Source organism: Schistocerca cancellata, chromosome 7 (genome assembly GCF_023864275.1).
Source record: "Schistocerca cancellata isolate TAMUIC-IGC-003103 chromosome 7, iqSchCanc2.1, whole genome shotgun sequence".
Lineage (NCBI taxonomy): Eukaryota > Metazoa > Arthropoda > Insecta > Orthoptera > Acrididae > Schistocerca > Schistocerca cancellata.
In genome coordinates, this window is record NC_064632.1 from 350,965,400 (window position 1) to 350,982,287 (window position 16,888).

A 16,888-nucleotide genomic window follows, 5' to 3' on the forward strand; every position below is an offset into this window, starting at 1 on the left:
GATAAACGACAGCGTCAACTGCAAAAAAACCTAAGACGGCAGCTCAGATTGTCTCCCAATAACAGCAAAGGAACTATCACACTACCTTGGGGAACGCCAGAAATCACTTCTATTTTACTCGATGACTTTCCGTCAGTTACTACGAACTGTGGTCTCTTTAGCAGGAAATCACGGATCCAGGCACGTAACTGAAACGATATTCCATAAGCACGGAAATTCACTAGAAGCCGCTTATGTGGTACAGTGTCAAAAGCCTTCCATAAATACAGAAATACGGAATCAATTTGAGATCCCTTATCAATAGCACTCAACACTTTTTACGAGTAAAGAGCTATCTGTGTTTCACAAGAACGATGTTTTCTAAATCCGAGTTGATTGTGTGTCAATAGACCGCTTTCTTCGAGGCACCTCATAATGTTCGAACACAATATGTTTTCCAAACTGCAGCTGCATAACGAGTTAATGATATGGGCTTGTAATTTAGTGGATCACTCCTACTGCCTTTCTTGAATATTGGTGTGACGATCTTTCGTCGAGTGAACGGTTGTATACGTTTGTTAAGTTTGGAGCTATTGCATCAGCATACTGGTATACAGTCTGTACCGAAAGACTTGCTTTTGTTAAGTGATATAATTTGCTTCACTACTCCCAGGATATCTACTTCTACGTTTCCCATGTTCGCAGCTGTTCTTGATTAGAATACTAGAATATTTACTTCGTCTTCTTTGGTGAAGGACTTTCGGAAGGCTGTGCTAAAGTTTCGTTGTGGGAACTATTATGAGCATCTTGCGCTGGAGTCCGCGCTAAATTTCGAGCTTCTGTAAAAGACCGCCAGTCTCGGAGATTTTGCGTCCGATTGAGTGTGGCATGTTTTTTGTTTTGTGTTTGTTTCTGCAACAGTGTTCTCACCCCTTTTGTGTAACAAGGAGGATCAGCTCCGTCGTCTACTTCAGCTGAGGGTTCTGCCTGAAGATGGTCTAAGCCTCGGCCGAAACCGGTCATTTTATTAAAGTACCATCACGATCTAGACTGTTTCTCACTGATTCTATATAGCTTACAAGATTGCTGTTTCCCGAAAATGTTACCAAAAATTTGAATTCCAAGCAAGCTTTTGCTTTTTGAGTGAATTTATTTTCCTAATTTCAGTAGGAGAGGTGTGTTGAATTTTAATTTTAGAAAATTGCGTAGGTATTGCCTCTTCCACATACAGCCTTGAATTTTCTAATGAACAGTCGGACCCTTTTTTTCACTACAACATTAAAAAATGATTATTAACATATTTTCTATTTGTGAATTTTGTTAACAAACTTTTCCTTGAGTTTGATAGAAACACAATTTTCCTGTGCTCTTAGTTGCCCTGTTTCCCTTTTAACAATATTCCAAACTGTTTTAATTTTATTGCCAGAGGTGCTGATCTCAGACATAATGCACATACTGCTAGAATTTTTAATAACTTTTCTTAATACAGTGCTGTAAATTTTATAATTGGCACAAAAATAGACTTGCGTTGTTATCTCACTTAACTAAGGAAGAGGATCATGTAGATGTAAGTGTAGTTAATACTCAACAGGCTTTCAGCAGGAAATCAAGTTTCAAAAAAAGTAGAAAGTACGAGGAAAGTTCTGTTGTTAGTTAGTAGCCATGGGAGAGGTGCGGGCCAGATGTTGCAGAAAAATTAGGTGGCAGGTACCGAGTCACAAGTTCTTTGAAGCCCTGTGCACGTCTTAGCCAAATGATAGAGGATGTAAGTTCATTCTGCAGCAGTTTTACAATTCAGGATCATGTTGTGATAATGGGTGGAACAGGAAACAGTACTGTCAGGGATCATTGCTACAGTATTGAGTGTGACCTGATAAAAATAGCATCTGAAAGAACCATACAAGTCTTGGATTGGTTCCTGCTTCCATGTGGTATGATTTGCCCATGTTGAACAGCTCTGTCAGGAGGGACAATATGGAGTTAGATCAGCTGCTTCGGATGGCTAGTTTGTCAGGCATGGGTTTTGTTCCTGTTGATACTATTGGTAGTAACTTCACAGGGCATGGCCTGCATCTCAAAAAAATGGCTCTAAGCACTATGGGACTCAACATCGGTCATCAATCCCCTAGAACTTAGAACTACTTAAACCTAACTAACCTAAGGACATCACACACATCCATGTCCGAGGCAGGATTCGAACCTGCGACCGTAGCAGTCTCGCGGTTCCAGACTGAAGCGCCTAGAACCGCTCGGCCACACCGGCCATGGCCTGCATCTCAGTGGGAAAGGGAAGGATAAGTTGGCCGGGATGACAGCAAAATCTCTAAGGGGGGACACTGAAACTCAAGGGAGTACGTCTTCTTTAGGTGAAGATAAGTGACTATTGATTCAACATTAAACGAAATTAAGCTTAATGAGAAGCTCAGACAGGCAAGTGCTGGAGATGTTAAAATATCAAAAGGTTCTCATATAAGTGCAACAGAAAATGTTAGTATACTTCACCAGAATATCAGAGGGTTGAAAAACAAACTAGGTGAGCTTCTTGATTGTTTAGAAGATTTAGAAACTGAGGGTGGAAGAGATGTACTATGTCTGTCTGAACACCATGTAGTAACAGAGATGGGAAAGGTAAATGTGGGTGGATATAAGTTTTCAGCACATGTATTCTCTATGGATAGGAGGAGGTGCGAATATGTTAAAATTTATCATAATGTGAAATATTTAGAAACTAAAATGTTCTGTGTAGTGTAACATGTAGAAGCATGTGTCTGTGAGCTAAAGCTAAGTAATGGTACTTTTGTAATTGTTGCTCTCCATTGGAAAATTTTCAGCTCTTTCTGAAAAACTTGTATTGTTTGTTGTGGTATCTATCAGAGGAAGAAAATTATTGTTTGTTGGGATTTCAGGGTAGATTTCTCGAAAGAATCTGACAGAAAGAATCACCTTTAAGTATTACTTGGTTCTTTTAATTTGACATCAGTTGCTGATTTTCCTGCTTGCGTAGTACTGGAAAGTAGCACAGAGATGGACAATGTTTTTATAAATCAAGATAAATTTAACCAGATAAAAACTTTTCCTGTTAATAATGGTTTTTCTGATCACGAAGCAGAGCTAGTTACAGTATATGACGTAGAACCACACAGTAATGTGAAACAGTCCTCCAAAATATTGTGTTCAATTAATAATTCAAGCGACCAAGCCTGTTCTGTAACCTTTCAGCATAGCAGCACCCACGGAAAATCTCGTAAACCCAAAGTATGAAGTATCATTTGGTTTATGAATGCCCAAAATTTTCGGATTATCAAAACTTACATGTAAATAAACAATGTTTATGGCGATAGTGCATTGAACAGGTCTTCAATAAGAAAATGGTGGCTATGTTAGTCAGAGAAAACCGGCATGCTCAATGAAGTTTGGAGTGGGCAGGCTTCAGTCATTATGGCATCAGCACACACACAAGAACTTCACCGCCTTGCGTGGCACCAAGTGGTGTTCACTTATCCCTGAAACTGAAAGAATCTTTGGGTGGAAAACAGTTTGCAAACAATGAGAACATCAAGCAAGCGGTGACATTCTGGCTCAGATCTTCGGTGGTAGAGGAGAAACACATGGGAATTAAAAAATTGACCCCACATTACATTGAATGCCTTGCAGCTTGAAAAGTGGGATAAGATACTACAACTTTGTAAACAAAGTTTTGTGTTGATCTCTTCTGTTTTTATTTAGTTATGTCAAAACGTTCTTTACTTTCTGGATGATACTTGGATAAAATAATTTCTAATAGCCTCATACGGATTCCTATCCCGTGATAGATATTCCTGAAAATTTGTGCCTGTGAATTTTTAATAGCTACTGGAATATTTGGAAGATTTAAAACGAGAAATGTGGGGCACACGCAATAAATAATTGATTCATGAATAGTTCACATAAATCATTTACAATTTCGTTGCACTGCAAATGATATGAAATCTTGCGCAAGTTTTCTCAATGACAGTTACTTTTAGTACTCTTTAGTATTATCTACTGCATGCATCCCACGTTTTGCGTTTTAAATTGTATAAGTACTGTTAATTACTTAGTAGTTCGTTAGTTCCATGTTCCATGGATCATTTTGTACAATAGATCGTAATGATGTGGAATGAGTCATTTTACACTCACATCACAAATTAATTTGTACATATGATTACACTCTGAACATTTCTAAGATTTTTTTCCAAATAGAATAAGATATACAAATGTTGTATCAGTACATCCTATGCACCACCTTTTATACATTACACTAATAGAAGTTCTTCTACAGAACAGAAAGAGTTGTCAAGGAGAAACTTTCTCAGTTTGTTTTCAAATTTTCTTTGTCTGTGAGGTATTTTGTATCACTGGGCAAGTGATCAAAAACTTTTGTTGCAGCATTGTGCAACCCTTTTTGTGCTAAAGACAACCATGACGTGGAGTAATGCATGCAATTTTTCCTTCTTGTGTTGTAATTATGTACAACATTGTTCCTTTTGAACTGTAGTGAATTACTTTAAAAAACATGACGAGGGAATGAATATACTGTGAAGCAGTAATCTGAATGCCCAATTCTTTAAGCAGATGTCGACAAGATGATCATGGGTGAGCACCACGTACTATTCTTGCAGCACATTTTTGGGCAATGAAGACGTTCTTTCTTAAAAATGAGTTAGCCCAGAACGATTTTCCACATAGCATTTACTGATTTGTCTCTCCCCAAGATCTGCAATGACTCTAAGTTGCAAATGAGGCTTAACTAAGTTGTTTTAGTAGTTCCGAAATGTGCTTTCTCCTATTTAAAATCTCATCAATATGGACACATACGAACGTTGAAGTGTCCCCTGTATTTATAGTTTCCTTGCCATTTGTTACGCTTATCATTGGTGTTGCAGCCGTAGATGTGCAAAACTGTGTATATAATTTTAACAACTGTGTATATCATTTCTTCTGTTTCTGTATGCATGTTTGTGTGGATTACAATATCAGTGTCATCTGCAAAAAGAACTAATCTGCTTGCGTATATGAGGTGGAAGGTCGTTTACAGAAATTAGGAACAATGGTGGACCTAAGATTGAACCTTGGGGAACCCTATAGCGATTACAGTTGCGCAATTGCAGATTTTCAGGACTATCTGCAAGGAATTAGGAATCTGTATGGGGCTAGGAGATATCATTTTATACTTTCTATTTCGTTTTAAAACTTTGGTACATTAAAAATAATTATTTAGTGTAGCAATTCAGTTACCTTAATCCACCAAGAAAGACCCAATGTTTTAACAATTGAAAGTATGTACTTTGTAATGGCTTTCATTATCTTGTGAGAAGGGGATTGCAGTGATACAGTCACAGTTAACGTTCAAAGTGAAACTGTTCGCAAGAAGAAAAACAAAATACCGGTGAAACTACTAAATATGAATCGGGAGTCAGCGAAATTTCAACCCTGTTGGGCAGTGCTAACAGAGAGGTGGAGTCGAAAAAGTGCTGTGCCGACAGGATGCTGCCTGACATTTAGCACAGCGTGCGGGTTTCCTTTTTGTGCGAAGTTTTGCTGTTAGCATTGGAATGTGTTACAACACTGTACTACTTTTTTCAAAAGATGTACGTACGAGAGGTAACCATAAAGTTTTAGTCATTATTTTGAAATCATACTGCGATGACGAACTTTGTGATGGTGTTCGTCCTTTTCTAGACACTCACCGTTCAGTGTGACACATTTTTCACACAGGTGGATGATTTGGCGGAGAACTGGGTTTTAGAAGTCTGCATTTTGGCTGTTCCGGAAAACTTCTGCCTAGAAAATCACCTCGTCGTCACACAAGAGGCAACTTGACTGACTGTGTTCTGTGCAGTGAGCAGGGGCGTTGTCATCAAGCAGAATCACCACCTAGTTTGGCTTCCCGAACCTTCGTCTTTATGGCCACCGGTAACATTGTCAAGAGATAGCGTAAGCTCTCCACTATGTGTTTTTGTATGGCATTTAGCCGAAATTTACCTCCTACTCAAAAAGTCTACGTTTCACCAAAACTATGTACCCACAAAGTGTTATTCAACCTAAACTCGTATGCTAACCTTTGACTAAACAGAACTTACTCTCAACTGAACTGTAACTGGTCTGAAAGCAACTTGCCTTTGTATCAAATGCGAAACTGAAGTAAAAAAATTATCTGACTCTAATCAAAATTTCCACTTAGCTCACGTCTTGACAACATTGTTGCAAATTTATCAAAAGCACAACAGTAAACAGCAAGCAGGCAGCGCCTATGCTATATTTCTATTTCTACTCGTAAATTCGTATTCAGACTGTTGCATACCACATGCTGCAGTGCGATAATACGTAATAAAAACCTTTAAACAGTGGAATGGGGAGGGTAACTATTCCTTTGAAATGATATTTCAAAACAACGATTTTAGAATGAATTATGTATTCATAGAGACAGAATAAAACTTCGCGTTACCTTCACACATAACACTAGTTTGCACAATACTATGCTTAACAAAGTGAACAATGATTTGAAAAGGGTACAATGTTAACAGAGAATTTCTATAAAAAGCAAACAGCTTAATAGGTTGATATGTTAATGCATGACTCAAGGAAGTGGGGTGGTCTTTCTCTCAGCTCTGAGAAAGTGAACGACATTAACTATCTGATGATAATCACTCCGACACACTAGCTACGCAGTGCTGCACCCTTACCTCAAACTTCAAAATTTATATTTTTTTCACCTTTCGGTATATACATTAGGTTCATCCTTGATGTCCTTTTCAATAAATCTATCGTCATCCAACAGACACAATCACAAATCAACACAGCACACTGAATACGACCATCAACACGTCCATCACCTACCACACTTCAACTAGGAATGTATCAGACTGCGCAGAGGCAAAACTGGGCCGTAACAAGACCAAAGAGTGTTTAACAGTAACGTAACTTGTTCTCCCCCTGACGTGCACATCGATAACATACAACAAGCAAAATGACAGGCCTACCTTCAAACATCTGCAGTATGGTCCTTTAACGGTTCGCACCTCACTGCTTTATTCCGATACATACCTAGGTCTACAGGTAGCGTCTCTAATTAGTAATCAAAACGTCTTGGATCTCATGTTCGATTCCAAATACTGCTTAATTTTTAGATCAAAAGGATCAGCAACGGCGGTTGAAACCTTTCGACATAAGTAGTCACCCTCGTTCTGCAGCGGCCTTGTCAAATTGGACGGAGAAGCAAAGAGATTTTTGAGGCATCCCTTTGCGGCTGAGATGCAGAAGGACAGCGATCTTCAACGGCATGAGGATACAGAACGCGATGTAAACCACTGCATTAACGATACATAACGAATATCCACATTTAATTGTGGCCTATAATTGAAAAATCATGCTCTTTCCTTTGGGAAAAGATTATGAATTACTATCCAATTCGGATCTCCTAGAGGAGACTGCCAAGAAAGCGCTGCCCATAGGAAAAAGACTGGATAACCGACAAAACCATAAAATTCTATGAATCGGAGCATTGACTGTTGGAAGGGTGAATGTGGTAGAAAAGCTAGAAAATTTAAAAAGTGAAATGTAACTGATGAATCTAGATATAGTCTGGGTCGTTGATGCGAAATGGAAAAAAGATATTTCAGATCACATGAATATAAAATAATTCAAGCAGCACCAGAATACACTATGTGATCAAAAGTATCCATCACCCCCAAAAACATACGTTTGCCGTATTAGGTGCATTGTGCTGCCACCTAATGCCAGGTACTCCATATCAGCGGCCTCAGCAGTCATTAGACATCTTGAGAGAGCAGAATGGGGCGCTCCATGGAACTCACAGACTTCGAACGTGTTCAGGTGATTGGGTGTCACTTGTGTCATACGTCTGTACGCCAGATTTTCATTATCCTAAACATCCCTAGGTGATAGTGAAGTGGAAACCTGGAGGGACACGTACAGCACAAAAGCGTAATAAGGCGACCTCGTCTGCTGACTGACACAGACCGCCGACAGTTGAAGAGGGTCGTAATGTGTAATAGGGAGACATCTATCCACACCATCACACAGGAATTCCAAACTGCATCAGGATCCACTGCAAGTAGTATGACAGCTAGGCGGGAGATGAGAAAACTTGCATTTCATGGTCGAGCTGCTGCTCATAAGCCACACTTCACGCCGGTAAATGCCAAACGACGCCTCAATTGGCTTAATGGGCGTAAATATTGGACGATTGAAGAGTGGAAAAACGTTGTATGGAGTGACGAATCACGGTACACAACGTGGCGATCCGATGTCAGAGTGTGGGTATGGCGAAAGCCCGGTGAACATCTGCCAGCGAGTGTAGTGCCAGCAGTAAAATTCGGAGGCGGTAGTATTATGGTGTGGTCGTGTTTTTCATGGAGGCTTGCGCCCCTTGTTGTTTTGCGTCCACTACCACGGTAGAGGCCTACATTGCTGTTCTAAGCACCTTCTTCCTTCCCACTGTTTAAAAGCAATTCGGGGATGGCAATTGCATCTATCAACATGATCGAGCAGCTGTTCATAATGCACGGCCTGTGTCGAAGTGGTTACACGACAATAATATCCCTGTAATGGACTGGCCTGCACAGAGTCCTGACCTGAATCCTATAGAACACCTTTGGAATGTTTTGGAAAGCCGACTTCGTGCCAGGCCTCACCGACCGACATCGATACCTCTCCTCTGTGAAGTACTCCGTCAAGACTTGGCTGCCATTCCCCAAGAAACCTTCCAGCACCTGACTGAGCGTATGCCTGCGTGCAAGCTCTCATCTAGATTAAGTGTGGGCCAACACAATATTGAATTCCAGCATTAGCGATGGAGGGAGCCACAAACTTAACATTGGCACATGCATGGGTAGTCGGCAGCGGAGGCCCATCGTTAGGAGTGTTCGGTGCACCGTGTGTTCAGACACACTCGTACTCCGCCCAGCACTAAAGTCTAAAGTTAGTTCCGCCACAGTTCGCCGCCTTCCCAGTCTGCCCAGCTTACGACATCCAACATCTTTGGTGAGCGGTGGCCGACGAACCCCACTACGTCTGGAGGTCGTTTCACCTTCTTCCCGCCACGTATTGAAGACACTGTGGTGTCACCGCCAGACACCACACTTGCTAGGTGGTAGCCTTTAAATCGGCCGCGGTCCGTTAGTATACGTCGGACCCGCGTGTCGCCACTGTCAGTGATAGCAGACCGAGCGCCGCCACACGGCAGGTCTAGAGAGACGTCCTAGCACTCGCCCCAGTTGTACAGTCGACTTTGCTAGCGATGCTACACTGACAAATACGCTCTCATTTGCCGAGACGATAGTTAGCATAGCCTTCAGCTACGTCATTTGCTACGACCTAGCAAGGTGCCATTACCAGTTTATATTGAGATATTAAAACCTGTACAGTCAAGAGCGATGTACACCAATTATGGATTAAAGTTAAGTATTACATCAACTACGTACTTTATTTGCTACTATACAAAACCTTAACTGTTCCAGACCTCACGCCAGTCTGCGTGAGCTTAACGCGTGCCTTTCGGCTACCCGTCACTGTGGATTGGCTGTCTTGCCAGTCCACAACAGACACTCACCACAACACTCATCTATCACGGACAAGCCGTGCAGTTTCCGAAATGTTTGTACTGAGCCTCTGGGATACGACAATCCACCCTCGGTCAAACTCAAATAGATCGCGCGTCTTCCTCATTCTACACATGGACAGCACACTCAGTGACACTACAGTGTGTGCGTGTCTGACTAGCAGTCATTCCTCACCAGGTGACGCTGCTATCGCCTGGACAGGTTTATATCGATAGCAGGTCTGTGGTCGTAATGTTCTAAAAAAAAAAAAAAAAAATCAAATGGTCCTGAACACTAATGGGACTTAACTTCTGAGGTCATCAGTCCCCCAGAACTTAGAACTACTTAACCTAACTAACCTAAGGACATCACACACGTCCATGCCCGAGGCAGGATTCGAACCTGCGACCGTAGCGGTCGCGCGGTTCCAGACCTCCAGATGGAGGAATTCTGCATTACGACTCTTGGCAAGATCCTAGTGGAGGTGGTTTGCCGTCGCCTTTCTCCCATCTATGAACTGAATGTGTATGTGTGTCGTTTGGTTGGCTGTGATGAGTGTGTGTACATGGTAGTGTTGAGCTTGTGATTCTACAGAAGGAGTGAAGGGAGCCAGCACATAGCCTACTCGTCTCGAATAGCAACAAGTTCGCCGCTGATCTTGTAATATGATACTATCTTGTCAGAAACAATCTGATATTCGCTTCCTTAAGTCATACCCAATGTTAATTTCAGCTGTCTTGAATATTCACTGGTCAGTACAACATGCTGGGTTCTGTTAGCGTCAATTCGAAGCTGACATGGTGGTGCCATGATGCTATACGTAACGTTAACACGACGTCACTTCACTTAGACCACTACCGAACAGTGAAAATGATGTTATGAGGTACCCAAGAAATGAAATACTGTATCAGAATTAAAGATTTAGCAATGATATGAATTGACTGACAAAGGTACTGAAGCACGCAAAAGATACAGTCCATTGTCAACGTAACTTCAGCTGCATTTCCCCTTGATAAGTAGAATGGCCATAAGAGTGCATTTGTATTGTTCGTGTTTAGTGTTGTTACCAGGGCTGGCAGCTTATATAAGGGGCGTGAACAGCGCCGATGTGCGTCATCACTATGAAGAACACGGAGATGCCGCGTACACGTGTGAGATACCATTATCATCAGCTGTCACCCTCCCTCCGCCCCCCCCCCCCGCCCCGGTAGCTGTGTGGTCATCGCGACATGTCAATCCTAAGGGCACGGGTTAGATTCCCAGCTGGGTCGGAGATTTTCCCCGCTCAGGGAATGGGTGTTGTGTTGTCCTAATCATCATCATTTCATCCCTGTCGACGTGCAAGTCGCCGAAGTGGCGTCGAATCGAAAGACTTGCACCTGGCGAACGGTCTACCCGACGGGAGGCCCTAGTCACACGACATCAGCTGACAGCTTGAAAGGAGCCCCGTCGTGGGTCTCCATTTGGCTGGTTTGTCGAATCGTTCAGTATCGAGATATGTGAGGCACGAAAATGTGATAGTGGTATTCTTGGGAATGGAATGACAGGCATACTTGTCGTTAAGGTTTCGCTAGATCGCATATGACTACCGTAAGGGAGGATCGGCATATTGGTCTGAGACTAGCAGCAACCGCTCTAAGGAATTACTGTTCCATGCTTGGGCTGCCGTTAACCCCACAACACAAACTGCTGCGTTTTGGATGGTGCTGTGACCGGGAAGCATGGACTGTTGATAAACGGCGCCACATTATGTTTGGCTATGAATCGCGGATGTGTACTAAGCTAGGTTACCACCAACGTCCTGTACGGCGGTGCCCTGGGCAGAGGTCGCGTTCCTCCAGTGATCTGAAAACTCAGAGCGGTGCTGTGCTATTCCTGATGTCATGGTGTGGGGAGTCATCGGATATGATGACAAATCACCACTAGTAGTTATTGAGGGAACACTGATGGCACAGCGGTACGTCATGGCATCCTGCTTTCTCATGTGTTATCTCTCACGCTATAATATCGTGGGGCCACTTTTCAACTGGAAAATGTGCATCTTCACATGGAACCTGGCTCTACGAACTGTCTGTGTGGTGTTGAAGTACTCCCATGGCCAGAAAGATCCCGAAGTCCGCCCCCAATAAATGTTTGGGACCAGCTCTGTCCCAGTGCCTGTATCAAGGTATCAAGGACCAGTTACTGTGGGCCAGCTTCTTCCAAGAGAGGATACAACAGCTTCCCAATCGAATCCCTTCATGCGTCCGTGGCAGACAGGATGCAACGTCCTACTGATAAGTGGGCTCATACTGGTAAATTCTTTGCAATTGTGACTCGATTTTGTAATCACTGAAGTAACATCACATACTCTCTGAACCCTTGAAATATCATTTATTTTCCTCCTCCCCTTCTGGGTACATCTTTTGTTTTCTTACGCTGTGTGGTTTATCAATTTATTTATGGAGGACTTCGAGGATATGTCACTGAGGACTTCAGCTTTGCAACCAACGTGCTTCTGGAGATATGTAGATGATACCTTTTTCGTCTGGCCACATGGATGTGATGCTCTCAATAGATTTTTGGACCACTTCAACTGTCTTCATCCCCGCATAAAATTTACTATGGAGGTTGAAAGTGATGGGATGGTTCCATTTTTAGACGTTATGGTTTATAAAAAAAACATATGGTACTTTGGGACACAGTGTTAACCGAAAGCCGATGCACACAGATTGGTATCTGCATCCTAAGAGTTGTCATCCACCACACCAAAGCAGTGGCGTCCTTAGCACTTTGGTACGGAGAGCATATGCCATTTTCGATGCGGACAGCTTAACCCAAGAATATGCGCATTTGATGGCTGTTTTTAAGGAAAATGGATACTCCGAGAAGCGGATTCGTCGGGCTATGGAGTCTGGACCATCTCCGGAGGTGCATAAAGAGGAACATAGATTGGTGGCCTTTCTTCTTTATGCTGGAGGCATATCGTTTAAGATTGGACGAATTTTAAGGAATTTTAACATCAAGAGTGTGTTCAGTCCATCTACTAAATTACGGCACTACCATACCGACAATCCTTCTTTCCACGAACAATACGAGACTGGAATAGAAGGGAGAACCGATAGAGGTACTCAGGGTACCCTCCGCCACACACCGTCAGGTGGCTTGCGGAGTATGGATATAGATGTAGATGTAGATGTGGACTTTAGCCGAGTTGAATCTCTTTAAATTGAAAATTCAAAATTTTGGCTTGCTCATAAGTCATAAGATTGTTATTCTTTAGTATGTGGCCTTCAGCCGAGTTTTAACCTCTCTTAAACTAAAAAATTAAAATCTTCGTTTTCCCTCAAGTCATAACATTATTATTCTTTAGTATCAGGCCTTCAGCCGAGTATGCATGAAATGTTTTAAGCTAAGGCCCTCAGACTGTTAAATTGAAAGATCTTCTTCCTAGGCTTTAAGCGTTAAATTGTTTGGTTGATATGTGGCCTTCAGCCGGGTTTCAGCCTATTTAGAATTAGCTTTAAAATCTTTGTTTTGGCCTTTAGCTTTAACATTGTTCTTGCTTAATATGTGGCCTTCAGCCTATTTTAATTGAAGTAAAAATTTTTTTTTGAAGAAAGTGAAACTTCCGGAAGAACTCCTGGACCTCAATTCCTTGCTTAGGCCTTGGGCCCTGGATTTTCGTATGTGGCTTTCAGCTTCTTTAAATCGTATCAAAGGAGCTCTTTCGTTAAAACCTTGAGAGTTTTAATTCTTGCTTACGTTATTGTATGTTTTAAGTAATAAAATTTGTGTGTTGAGTGTAACTGACAGCAACTTATTTTGGCCCCTTTCCACAAATGTAACGTCACTCATTCTGTCCTGCTAGTCGAGGGATTTCACAACCGATACTGCAACACTTGGAACACCGTCAGTTTAACTGCACTGATCAGCCATAACGTTATGACTGGCGACCTACTGTGGATATAAACTCGTCCAGGCGATAGCAGCTTCACCTGGCGAGGAATGACTGCAGGTCGTACACACACAAAGTGCTTGTATTATCAGGGAGCGTGCTGCCCGTGTGTAGACTGGCGGAGGCCTGTGATCTATCTGTGTTTGACTGAGGGCAGAATGTGATGGCCTGCAGACCCGGCACGAGCATTTCGGAAACTGTACGAAATGTCAGGTGTTCGAGGGGAGCTGTGGTGAGTGTCTTCAACATGCGCAAAATCAAGGTGAAACCACATCCAGTTGGAGGTTCGAGTCCTCCCTCGTGCATGGGCGTGTGTGTCGTCCTTAGCGTAAGTTAGTTTAAGCTAGATTCAATAGTGTGTAAGCTTAGGGACCGACGACCTCAGCAGTTTGGTCCCATAAGACCTTACCACAAATTTCCAAACCACATCCAGGGGTCATGGGGTTGGGCAGCCACCCCTCATTACGGATGTCGGGCGTCGTAGTCTGGGCGGACTGGTAAAACAGGAGGGCTAGAGAACTATGGCGGAACTAAAGTCAAACTTTAATTATGGACAGGGTGTAAGTGTACCTGAACAGACAGTTCACCGGACACTCCTAACGATGGGCTTCCACAGCCCACGACCCAAGCCTGTGCCAATGTTAACACCACGACATTGGCAACTATGACTGAAATGGGCGCTTGACCATCGGCACTGGAAGTTGGTGCAGTGACAGAGCATTGAATGGTCTAATGAATACAGGTACCTTCTTCATCATGCTGATAGGGGGGCGCGAATCCGTCGTCTTCCAGGGGTACACCTCCTTGACACCTGTACTGTGGGACGGAAACAATTAGGCAACGGCTCGATTACTCACTGGCGAACATTCACGTGGGTATCTGTGGATCCACTGGAGCTCGTGCAAGACACCATAACGTCAGGTATTATCGTACACTGGTTGTAGACCACGTACACCCCTTTATGACATGTGCATTTTTCAACAAGATAATGAGCGACTTCACAGGGCCAGGAGTGTGATGAGTCAATGGCGAGTTCCAGTTGATGTGCTGGTCACCCAACTCGCCAGATCTGAAGCTGATTGAATACATCTCGGATGTAATTGAACATAGTCTTAGAGCTCAGCAGCCTCCTCCTATGAATTTACGGGAATTAGGTGACGTACTGCAGATGTGGTGTGAACTACCACCAGCGATCTACCGAGGTCTCTTTGCTTCCATGCCACGACGCGTCGCCACTGTTATCCGCGGCAAAGGTGAACATACCGACTATCAGGCAGGTAGTCATAATGTTCTGGCTGGTCAGTGTACAACCATAACATTGATGGACGTGGAAAACCCCCTGAAAGCCATATTCAGGTCGGCCGACTCGCCATCTGTCGCTCGTGTCCAGGAAGTGGCGCCTTGGCACGATAGGCTATAAGGGGGTCTTCTGTTTGTAAAATGCACTACTGGTCATTAAAATTGCTACACCAAGAAGAAATGCAGATGATAAACGGGTATTCATTGGACAAATATATTAAACTAAATCTGACATGTGATTACATTTTCACGCAATTTGCGTCCATAGATATTGAGAAATGCGTACCCAGAACAACCACATCTGGTCGTAATAACGGCCTTGATACCCCTGGGCATTGAGTCAAACACAGCTTGGATGCCGTGTACAGGTACAGCTGCCCATGCAGCTTCAACACGATACCACAGTTCATGCAGAGTAGTGACTGGCGTATTGTGACGAGCCAGTTGCTCGGCCACCATTGACCAGACGTATTCAATTGGTGAGAGATCTGGAGAATGTGCTGGCCAGGGCAGCAGTAGAACATTTTCTGTATCCAGAAAGGCCCGTACAGGACCTGCAACATGCGGTCGTGCACTATCCTGCTGAAATGTAGGGTTTCGCAGGTAGAGCCACTGGTCGTAACACATCTGAAATGTAACGTCCACTGTTCAAAGTGCCGTCAATGCGAACAAGAGGTGACCGAGACGTGTAACCAATGGCACACCTTACCATCACGCCGATGACGAATACACGCTTCCCATGTGCGTTCACCGCGATGTTGCCAAACACGGATGCGACCATCATGATGCTGTAAACAGAACCTGGATTCATACGAAAAAAGGACGTTTTGCCATTCGTGCACCCATGTTCGTCGTTGAGTACACCATCGCAGGCGCTCCTGTCTGTGATGCAGCGTCAAGGGTAACCGCAGCCACGGTCTCCGAGCTGATAGTCCATGCTGCTGCAAACGTCGTCGAACTGTTCGTGTAGATGGTTGTTGTCTTCCAAACGTCCCCATCTGTTGACTCAGGGATCGAGACGTGGCTACACGATCCGTTACAGCCATGCGGATAAGATGCCTGTCATCTCGACTGCTAGTGATACGAGGCCGTTGGGATCCAGCACGGCGTTCCGTATTACCCTCCTGAACCCACCGATTCCATATTCTGCTAAGAGTCATTGGATCTCGAACGCGAGCAGCGATGTCACGATACTATAAACCGCAATCGCGATAGGCTACAATCCGACCTTTATCAAAGTCGGATACGTAGTGGTACGCATTTCTCCTCCTTACACGAGGCATCACAACAACGTTTCACCAGGCAGTGCCGGTCAACTGCTGTTTGTGTATGAGAAATCGGTATGAAACTTTCCTCATGTCAGCATGTTGTAGGTGTCGCCACCGGCGCCAACCTTGTGTGAATGCTCTGAAAAGCTGATCATATCACTGCATCTTCTTCCTGTCGGTTAAATTTCCCGTCTGTAGCACGTCATTTTCGTGGTGTAGCAATTTTAATGGCCAGTAGTGTACCTTGTACGATGAGAACGAGCAGGCGCGTACCTTGCGAGTCGGCGGCGCAGACGTAGAGCGCGATCTTGCGGCAGCGCGGGGCGACCCTGGCGGCGGCGACGTGTCCCAGCAGCAGGTGTCGCGCGCCCTCGGGCAGGCGGCGCACCTCGGGCGGCAGCTGCAGCGCCGCCGACGACGGCGTCGCCGAGCAGGGCGCCGCCGAGGACGGCGGGCCGCGCTCAGAGTCCCGCGGGCTCTGCGCCGGCGGCGACGACAGCGACATCGAGTCCGCTGCAACAGCCAGCTCGCCGTCACTGCCGCCACTCCTCTCCAGCAAAAAACAGGATCCACTACTGTTACGTCTGCCACAGACGGCCCCTGCCAGGCAGACTACACTCGAGACACCCCTGTGTACCATATAACATACACAAGTACTTGCAGGCGCAACCAAGAGGAAAACAATTCTTCAAAACAAACAGAACTTGCTAGAGACTAATGCGAACCTTTTTCTGCAGAGATCGCCTCACAGATACAGGGAAAGTTGGAGTATTCCGCCGACCTCCGCCGGCTTTATAAGGCCAGCGCAGCAGCAGTACAGCTCC

General features: G+C 44.0%; 1 protein-coding gene across 1 annotated transcript in view; it reads right to left on the bottom strand.

Moving 5' to 3' along the window:
• The window catches only part of LOC126092028 (NACHT domain- and WD repeat-containing protein 1), a 621,846-nt gene that overhangs the window by 207,595 nt on the left and 397,363 nt on the right, over nucleotides 1-16,888 (bottom strand). The window contains exon 5 of the mRNA XM_049907424.1: nucleotides 16,338-16,577. Within this exon, the coding sequence (XP_049763381.1) occupies nucleotides 16,338-16,577 (240 nt within the window). The remainder of the gene's footprint in view (nucleotides 1-16,337; nucleotides 16,578-16,888) is intronic.